This window comes from Heteronotia binoei, chromosome 10 (genome assembly GCF_032191835.1).
Source record: "Heteronotia binoei isolate CCM8104 ecotype False Entrance Well chromosome 10, APGP_CSIRO_Hbin_v1, whole genome shotgun sequence".
NCBI classification, from domain to species: domain Eukaryota; kingdom Metazoa; phylum Chordata; class Lepidosauria; order Squamata; family Gekkonidae; genus Heteronotia; species Heteronotia binoei.
Window position 1 is genome coordinate 89,331,061 of NC_083232.1, and position 8,920 is coordinate 89,339,980.

An 8,920-nucleotide genomic window follows, 5' to 3' on the forward strand; every position below is an offset into this window, starting at 1 on the left:
GCAGAGTTTGCACCCCAGAAATCATGGATCCACGGCTTCTTGGCAGCACCCATGGACATGGTATGTGATTGGATGGTGAGCTTGGGGGGATCCTAAGCGAAAATCATGAGGGTCCATGAGGTTCAAAATCACGTTTTTTGTCCATGGTGCTGCCACAAAGCCGTGGATCCATGATTTCTGTGGTGCAAACTTGGCCCATGGACATGATATAAGAACTGATGGTGAGCTTGGGAGGATCCAAAGCAAAAATCATGAGGATCGATGAGGATCTGTGGTTTGGAAACATGTTTTTCCACTGTTGTGGCACCACAGATTCGTGGAGGCATGATTTTTCTGGTGCATGGTGGTTTCATTTCATTTCACCATAAAAATCATATGAATTCACGAGGATCCGTGCTTTGGAACCCTGTTTTTACAGTGCTGTGCCGCCACAAATCCGTGGAGACATGATTTTTGTGGTCCTGCCTATAGTCTAAGACAGGATCTACAGAATAATAGTGATTTGATTTCATTTCAATGTAAAAATCATATGAATTCATGAAGATCCGTGTAGATCCAACTTTTACCCAGACCCAGTTTTTAGAGTATCCAGTTGCAAACACTTTGCATTTTCGCTTACTTGTCCCTTGCAATCCTTAGTTCTTCCCTCTTTCTCCCTCTTTGCCAAAATGAATATTATCACCAGTTCTCCTTTTTCAAGGTGAGAAGCTCTCTAAATTTTATATTGGCTTGTAAGAAAGTCCCACTGAATTTAATGAGACTAGAGGAGAGGGGACCTAAAATCGCAGCTGAGAGTCCTGAACCTTTACTCAGAAGTAAGTTCCACATAGCTCAGCATTTAGTATCAAGTATGTATGCTTGGGACTGTGGCCTTCTTTGCTGCAGATCCCAAACAGTTTATCCACTTAAAGAAATGCAAACAGCTGTCAGATCCCTGGAAAGAAATGCATGTCATATTGAGAAGGGAAAACCAACCTGGATTTTTCTCTTACTGGTCTGGTGAAGATCCTGTGAATTTAGGGGGAGATATTTGTGCGTTTCCTGCATTGTGCAGGGAGTTGGACTAGATGACCCTGGAGGTCCCTTCCAACTCTATGATTCTAGGTTCCTATCCTTTCACCACTGCTGCACAACTCTAGAGAAGGGAATTTAAACTTTAAACCCCTTCTCTGGGGTGGTGCTGCAGAGGGACACACAAAGTTAGTTTTGACTAGGGCTCAAAACACTCTAGGCCAGCCCTGCTGAAGCTTCCGCTCCCCAAACAAACACCCAATGGGGTGTTTAAATGGAGTGTGTGTGTCAGATTGCCTACGGGTCCCTTCATTTTTTGAGTGGGGGGTGCCATTTTTTGGTTTTGTCCCCCCCTCAAAAATATGTAGATCCGGCCCTGCCTTCACTGACACTTTCCCCCAGGTTGTTGCTTACAATCAAACCATTTCTATTCTGCTCATTCTCTCACCTATCTTCCTTTGATCTCCCTCCCTCTCTACCAGCTTTTGTACCATCTGAGACCTCTTCCACATACACTTTTTATTCACTGGCAGGCCTCATTTTGGCCAGGAGCTCACAGGAGCAGAGCTCTGGAACCTCTAAATTTTATTGTGCTCTTTCTTTCTTACCCCCGCCCCCAAATAATTGCTTCTGGGCCCCATTGTTCAAACCCCTGTGAGAATTTTGCTGAACTCTAAGATTTGGCATACTTTCTAATATTTTTCTACACAAAAAAAATTGGGAAAATAACCAAAACATATCAGACAGACAGATGGAAATCTTCATCATGCCACTGTGGCCAGATAGGAGAAAGTCACTCAAAAAGTATGATGGGGAGGAGAGTATGGTTTTGATGACGACAATTATAATTCAAGAAGCATTTGAAGGTAGATGCTCAGCTGATATAATTTAGTACACCTTCTGGTGATGTGAGGGTGTGTGTGGAATATGCAAATGAGTTATGCAAATGAGTTGCTAATGAGCTCTGGCACTTTTTTTTCTGCAAAATGACCCCTCTTCACCAGTATGCTGTGACTTTTTTTATTGGATTTTTATTCTGCCCTCCCCACAAGCAGGCTCAGGGTGGATCACAACAGGATAACAGGAGTCAGCAACACATCACAAATAGCCTGTGTGACGCTGCTAATCAACTGTTGCTCTCCCTTCCTCTCACACAAACTTGACTGTGAAGCTGCCTTCTGTAAGAGAAAGGCAGCTTTAAGCTGTCTGGAATAAACAAGTTTGGGAGCATTCTATTTTTAAATTCCATTCCCTCAACAGTAAAGATTATTGTGAAGATTCCGTGACATTACAACAACACAGCCTGTCACTGCCAGAGGCGCTGCTGCCTCCGAACCCCGTGGCGTCTTCTGGCACAGAATTCTCCTCACAGCTTCGGTTGAAAAGTATTGCGCTTTAAAAAAAAATATATATATTTCTGTGTGTTGGTCTGTGAACCTTTCAGCATATTTTACTCCTGGGCAATAGCTTCCTCCTCCATGTTCGCTCTCCAAGTGCCAGCATCTATTGGTATTTAATATTTATATTCCCTGTGTACCACGGCAGGGCATCTCAGGGGTTACGGTTATTTTATTTTTTGGGGAGCAACTTGTTACATCACGCTGCCTGTTTGTCTCGGCTGATGATGTGATGGGCATGAATAATTCATGACTTGCTCCCCAGGGAACGCTTCCCCTACCCTCCCCAATATGTGATTTTTTTTTTATGGGCGCTCCAGACCGTTTTGCCAAGAAAATCATGTTCCCTTTGTACGTGTACTGAACCAACAATCGAGTGTTTTGCTGGAGAACTCTCTGTCGGGGGTTAGGAATGTTGACTCCCATCACCGGCTCTTGCGGTCAGGCAAAGTGCTAATAAGAAATTTGGGGCAGAACGCTTCCTTCCGTTAGCAGAGGTGCCTCAGAAGCACCACATTGTCAGCTTGGCTTGGAGATCTTTCCTCATCAAATGAAATGTTTGAAGCGCCCTGGAACATAAGAATGGCTGTTTTTTTTTTTTTTAAAGAACTTAGATTGACAGATGTTAGGAAGCAGACAGATTTTTTAAAAAAGTATATATATTGGCAAGATCTGAATGGAACGACAACATGATAGAAATTCAGTTCCTTTGGGAAGAGAAAGGATCGTGTGTGCTTTTTCAGTGTTCCCAGTTCTGAAAGCTCTCATCAAAACGCTAAGTTTTTTTTGGTGGGGGGGGAGGCTGGGTGTGTGTGGTATTTTTGTAGGGTTTTTTTTGTGTGAGTTCATGTGCACTTGGAATTCATGGCGACTTCTAGAGACCGACCCCTACTGGAGGCCTAGGGGATATTCAAAGAGGTGGCTGGATAAAGCCTTCCCTCCACCTCCTGACTGCTGATATTCCAGGGAGGTCTCCCATCCAAGTAGTTGCCAGAGTCAACCGTGCTTAGTTTCCAAGAGCTGCCAAGGGCGAAACTCTGAGCCCTTGTGAGAGGTCAGGCTCCTCTTCCCATGTGGCCTTGATGCTGTGCTGCCATCTCTTGTCAATGCTGCTCAGCTGGGGTTGTGGTATAAGTTTAACATGGCAGTTGCCAGTTGTGGGTGGCTAACTCCTAACTCCAGAGCTTTTTCCAAGCAGGAACGCACAGGAACATAGTTCCGGCTGGCTTGGTGTCAGTGGGTGTGGCCTAATATGCAAATGAGTCCCTGCTGGGCTTTTCATACCAAAAAAAGCTCTGGCTAACTCTAACTCTGAGCAAATTTCTCCAGTCTTTTAAGCTGTGGATCAATGGAACACTGCTAACTCCATCTCATCGGATCTCAGAAGCTAAGCAGGCTCAACTCTGGTTCGGAGTTTGGATGGAAGACCACCAAGGAATTCCAGAGTTGCTATGCAGAGGCAGGCAATGGCAAGCCACCTCTGTACATCTCTTGCCTTGGTAACCCATTTGCTGGCTGCAACTTGGTGACACTTTCCACCAGCACCATTTGAACACATAATGCTCCTTATGCTGAATCAGACCACTGGGCCATCAAAGTCAGTAGCGTCTACTCAAGTGGTAGCTGCTCTCCAGGCAGAGTTGGTTCACATTGTCACTTCTAGGATCCTTTTTTAACTGGACATGCTGGGGATTGAATCTGGGACCTTCTGCATGCCAAGCAGATGTTGTCGTTGAACCATGGCTCCTCCCCCGTTGTGAGGCAAGCTGGCGTATGAATTTATGTGCATAAACACCCATTTGTGCATAGTAGGTGGTGATGGGGGGTGATCCCAAGGTTTTGTTCCTGCATTGCACTGCAGCGCATATGCCAGCGTTATGAACCATTACCAGGGGTCATTTTATAGAAGTCGGTGCCGGAGCCCATTCATTTGCAACACTTATTTGCATATGCTACACACCCCTGACATCACCGGAAAGTGTACTAAATTATATCAGCTCAGCATCTGCTTTAAAATGCTTCTTGAATTATAATTGGCATCATAAAACCTTACTCCTATCATACTTTTTCAATGAAGAAGAAGAAGATAGAAGATATTAGATTTATATCCCGCCCTCCACTCCGAAGAGTCTCAGAGCGGCTCACAATCTCCTTTTACTTTCCTCCCCCACAACAGACACCCTGTGAGGTGGGTGGGGCTGGAGAGGGCTCTCACAGCAGCTGCCCTTTCAAGAACAACTCCTGCGAGAGCTATGGCTAACCCAAGGCCATTCCAGCAGGTGCAAGTGGAGGAGTGGGGAATCAAACCCGGTTCTCCCAGATAAGAGTCCGCGCACTTAACGACTACACCAAACTGGCTCTCAAAATGACTTTCTCCTATGTGGCCACAGTGGCATGATGAAGATTTCCATCTGTCTGCTTTATATGTTTTGGCCATTTCCCCATTTTTTTCCAAGGGAGAAATATTAGAAAGTTTGTCAAAGCTTAAGAGTTCAACAAAATTCTCATGGGAGCTTGAACAATGGAGCCCAGAAGCAAGTGTGTGTTTGGGGGTGGGGAGAGAAAGAGCACAATAAAATCTGGAGATTCCGGAGCTCCGCTCCTGTGAGCTCCTGCCCAAAATGAGGCCTGACCATTACTGCCCAAAATGAGGCCTGACCATTGGAAGCCCTGTTGCTCTGAATCAATGCGTGGAGCTCTGAAAAGGTTGGCTTGAATTGCTGATTCCTACAAAAAGTTGGCTTGAATTGCTGATGCAAATACCTTATCTTAGAGAACTTATTTTCTCACTTATTGACACCAGCATTTTCTTGTGGTATGTATTCACATGCCGCCACCTCCTACCCTCCCTCCACAGTGCCACGCTTCATCGCCCTCCCTCCTCCCCATTTTTTGAAGCTTCAGGAGCGGGTGGAGTACAGTGGAAGGGAAGGAAGGGGGCTTAGGGTGGGGTGGCTGGAGGAGCGTGGCGAAAGGGAAGGGAGGGGGCTGATGGTGGCTGGCAGTAGCAACGGGAAGTGGGGGCGGGCAGACTGCAGCAGAAGGGAAGGGAGGGGACTCTCTGTGGCTGGCAGCGGCAGCAAGGGGGGGAGAGAGAGGCAAACTAGGCGGTTGTCTTAGGCACTGGGGGGGAGCCCAATTTGGTGCCCCCCCTCCCGGTGCCCTAGGCAACTGTCAAGTTTGCCTAGTGGGCAAGCCGGCCCTATGCATATGCCAGAGGAAGAAAGTTTCTGTTTCATCTTGGGACCATGGTCTGGGTGCAAATGTGGTAAAAGGTGTTCAAAAGGGCCCTCAGCTAGATATGCCAAACGTCAGGAGTAGCATGGACTCTCTCCTGGAATTACAGCTCTTCTCCAGAAAGCAGAGATCTGTTTCGCTAGGGAAAAAAAGGGATGCTTTGGAGGGTGAGCTCTATGGCATTATATCCCCTCCTCCCCAAGCCCCACCCTCCCCAGGCTCCACCCCCAAATCTCCAGGAATTTCCAAACCCAGGCGTGGCAACCCTACGCGTTGTTATATCTGGCTGAAACAGAAATTTCAGGACATCGGAGCGAATGGAGGAAAAGAGTTGCCAGCGGTTTTCCTCAGAGCTTTTTTTTTTGTAGCAGGAATTCCTTTGCTTATTAGGCCACACCTCTTGATGTAGCCAATCCTCCAAGAGCTTTCAGGGCTCTTAGTAAAATATTCAGTGGTTCCAGCCCAAGCATCCTCCTCTGGTGGATGCAAATAGATGCTCCTTGCAGACACAAAGGTGACAGGAAAGCTCCACAGGCACTTCTCCAAAGAAGTGAAGGAATGCTAGAGTAGGTTCTTATCTCTGGGGCAACAGGTGACACATAAGTGGTTACCAGGTGACATAGATGTAGGCACCATGGTGCCCATCATTACCTTGTTGGAGAAGATGACTGATGTCATCCCTGATCCTTTTAATTGCAAATGTGGAGGATTGAACCTGGGACTTCCTGCAGATGTTCTACCACTAAGCCACAGACCCTGGAATTGAAATTGGACAAATAATGGCATCCCATCATTTCCCCCCCCCCATAAACTCCACAGTTGTTATCTACCCACATTCGCAATACATCAGCACATTCTTGTAGATGGGCTATGAACAGGGTCAGTATAGGGAAGGGAGAAATTTCGGGCTTTAATTTGAGAAGTGAGATACCAGCTTTATACTAGCCTATTGTAAGCTCCAGGAGGATTGGCTGCGTCTGGGGGTTGTGACCTAATATGCAAAGGAGTTCCTGCTACAACCCGCCCCCCCCGGTTTTCCCCAATTGTCTTCTTCATGTTGATCTTCGTTCTCTTCTTTCTTTGCAGATATTACAACAACTTTACCCTGTGCACGGAACACGAGGCTGCCACGGCAAAATGCTTTTGGCCGAACCCCCTGGCTGAAGGCTTCATCACCAGTATCCACAGACAGTTCTTTTCAAACTGTAGCACAGAAAAAATTCACTGGGAGGACCCACCGGATAAAATTCTCATCACCCTGATTCTAATCCCTGTTCTGCTCACCATGGCCATGATCGGGCTGGTGGTCTGGTGTAGCAAGAGGAGCGACATTTTGGTGTGACCTGCTCTTACTGTCCTCGCCATTTTCTTTCTTGCTCGAGAACAAGGGAGGGGGAGAAATACCCCTATACGTTTTATGCACCCCAGAGCTCTATGGTGCGTGAAGCGATAAGGGCGTGTGTGAATTTTCCTGGAGTCACGCAACCCTACTACCTATAGCCATTGCTTCTCCAATGATATCAATATTATGTTGACAATGGGCACAGCAGCGGCTCATGATCGCCATGGTTCTTGGAATGGACGCCATAGCGAGCTACCTGAAGACACAATCCCAACCCGCTATCCACCATTGAGGCTTGTCTTGTTGAAACTCAAGATGGAAACCCAGCGGTTGCATGAAATCTTTTAACTTGGCTGTGTGTGTGTGTGTTCCAGAGCAGATGGGTACACACGCTGAACATCCACCATATTTCCTGTAAGCTTTCCTTGGGACTCAAAGTGAACCGTTGAGGCTTTTAAGTGTGAACTTGAGCGATTTCTTCACCAAAGAGACATTACACGAGTATCGCTGAAGGTTGTTGTTTTCTTCTTTTTCTGAAGTGTCTACACATGGCCAAACAAAAGTTTAATCATCCTTGGAGTGACAAATTGACAGTGAATCAGCTCACAACTTTTGAGTGAACGCGTCTCCACGTAAGGAAATATCAAAAAAGCTCCTTAACAGATAACATCTTGCCGCTGAAAGCCTTTAGAGGAAGACGATGGGTTTTTTTTTGCAGGGCCGAAAAGATAGGAGGCTGTGCAGTGGCTTGTTAAAATTGGCAAAAGAACTGTTATATGCCTTGCTTTTGAAAACAAATAAACAAAAAACTACTATCATTAATATTGTTAATTTTAGCAGCGTTCTTTTCTGTGAATTCCAGAGTCTTTTGTGCTTGTGATACACTTTAAATAGACTGGTCTAATAATGAGAAAATACGGCAATCATGTTAGTAACTGGTGCCTTTCAGAGCTTATGTGTTGGTAGATACTTTTCATGAACAGATGAACTCCACCCAGTAGTCTTAACGCTACTTGGGAAGTGGTGTCTATATTATAATGCAGCCTTGCCAGAACAATAACGTCTCTTTATCTCACAACAAGCATCAGATTGGCCACACGTGAAGCTAAATGTTCTTGTTTGAGCATCGAGACCTTTCAGTCATAAACACAATTGTTTTCATACCTCCTGTCATTAAATAAAGCTAGAACTGCTTACCAGCTGTCTGCTGTACATGTAAAAATCTGACTTATCTAAAATTTCCATCTGCTGCTGGTGATAGATTGCTGTGTGTGAACTGCACAGAAGAAGCGTCTCAATTCTGGTGAGCATGAACATCCCCTGATGTTTCTGCAGGATTTGTATAAAGGGATGTGCATTTCTACACGTGCTCCAGTTGCTGCTTGATCTCTAGGCTTACATGGGGCTCCTCAAATGTAACTCCATTTCTTTTGCCTGTCCAAGGGTTGCTGCTCGTAGAAGGTCGGTCAGACTGAGGCATGGAATCGGATCTTACAGCTTTGCTCCCTCTTTTTAGAGCACTCAGGGAGGCCAGGGATGTGTTTTAACTGCATATATCTCAAGGAGCCCCATGGCGTAGAGTGGTAAAGCTGCAGTACTGCAGTCCGAGCTCTCTGCTCACGACCTGAGTTTGATCCCGGAGGAAGCTGAGTTCAGGTAGCCGGCTGGAGGTTGACTCAGCCTTCCATTCTTCTGAGGTTGGTAAAATGCGTTTTACCGACTCAGCTTGCTTGGGGGGAAGGAGTGTAGAGGACAGGGGAAAGCAATGGCAAATCATCCCGTAAAAAAGTCTGCCGTGAAAACGTCACATCATGACGTCACATAATCACCCCAGAGTTGGAAATGACTGGTGCTTACACAGGGGACTACCTTTAGCTTTTTATTTCAAGCTCCAGAGTCAGAATCAACCTTTCTGGTTTTATGCAGAAGAAAC

General features: G+C 46.0%; 1 protein-coding gene across 2 annotated transcripts in view; it reads left to right on the forward strand.

The window, feature by feature from the left end:
- RAMP3 (receptor activity modifying protein 3) overlaps positions 1–8,188 on the forward strand; it is a 106,254-nt gene extending 98,066 nt beyond the window's left edge. For both annotated transcript variants that reach the window (XM_060248251.1, XM_060248252.1), the window contains exon 4: positions 6,732–8,188. In XM_060248251.1, coding sequence (XP_060104234.1) covers positions 6,732–6,987 — 256 coding nt within the window. In that variant the 3' untranslated portion in view covers positions 6,988–8,188. The remainder of the gene's footprint in view (positions 1–6,731) is intronic.
- The last annotated feature ends 732 nt before the right edge of the window (positions 8,189–8,920 follow it).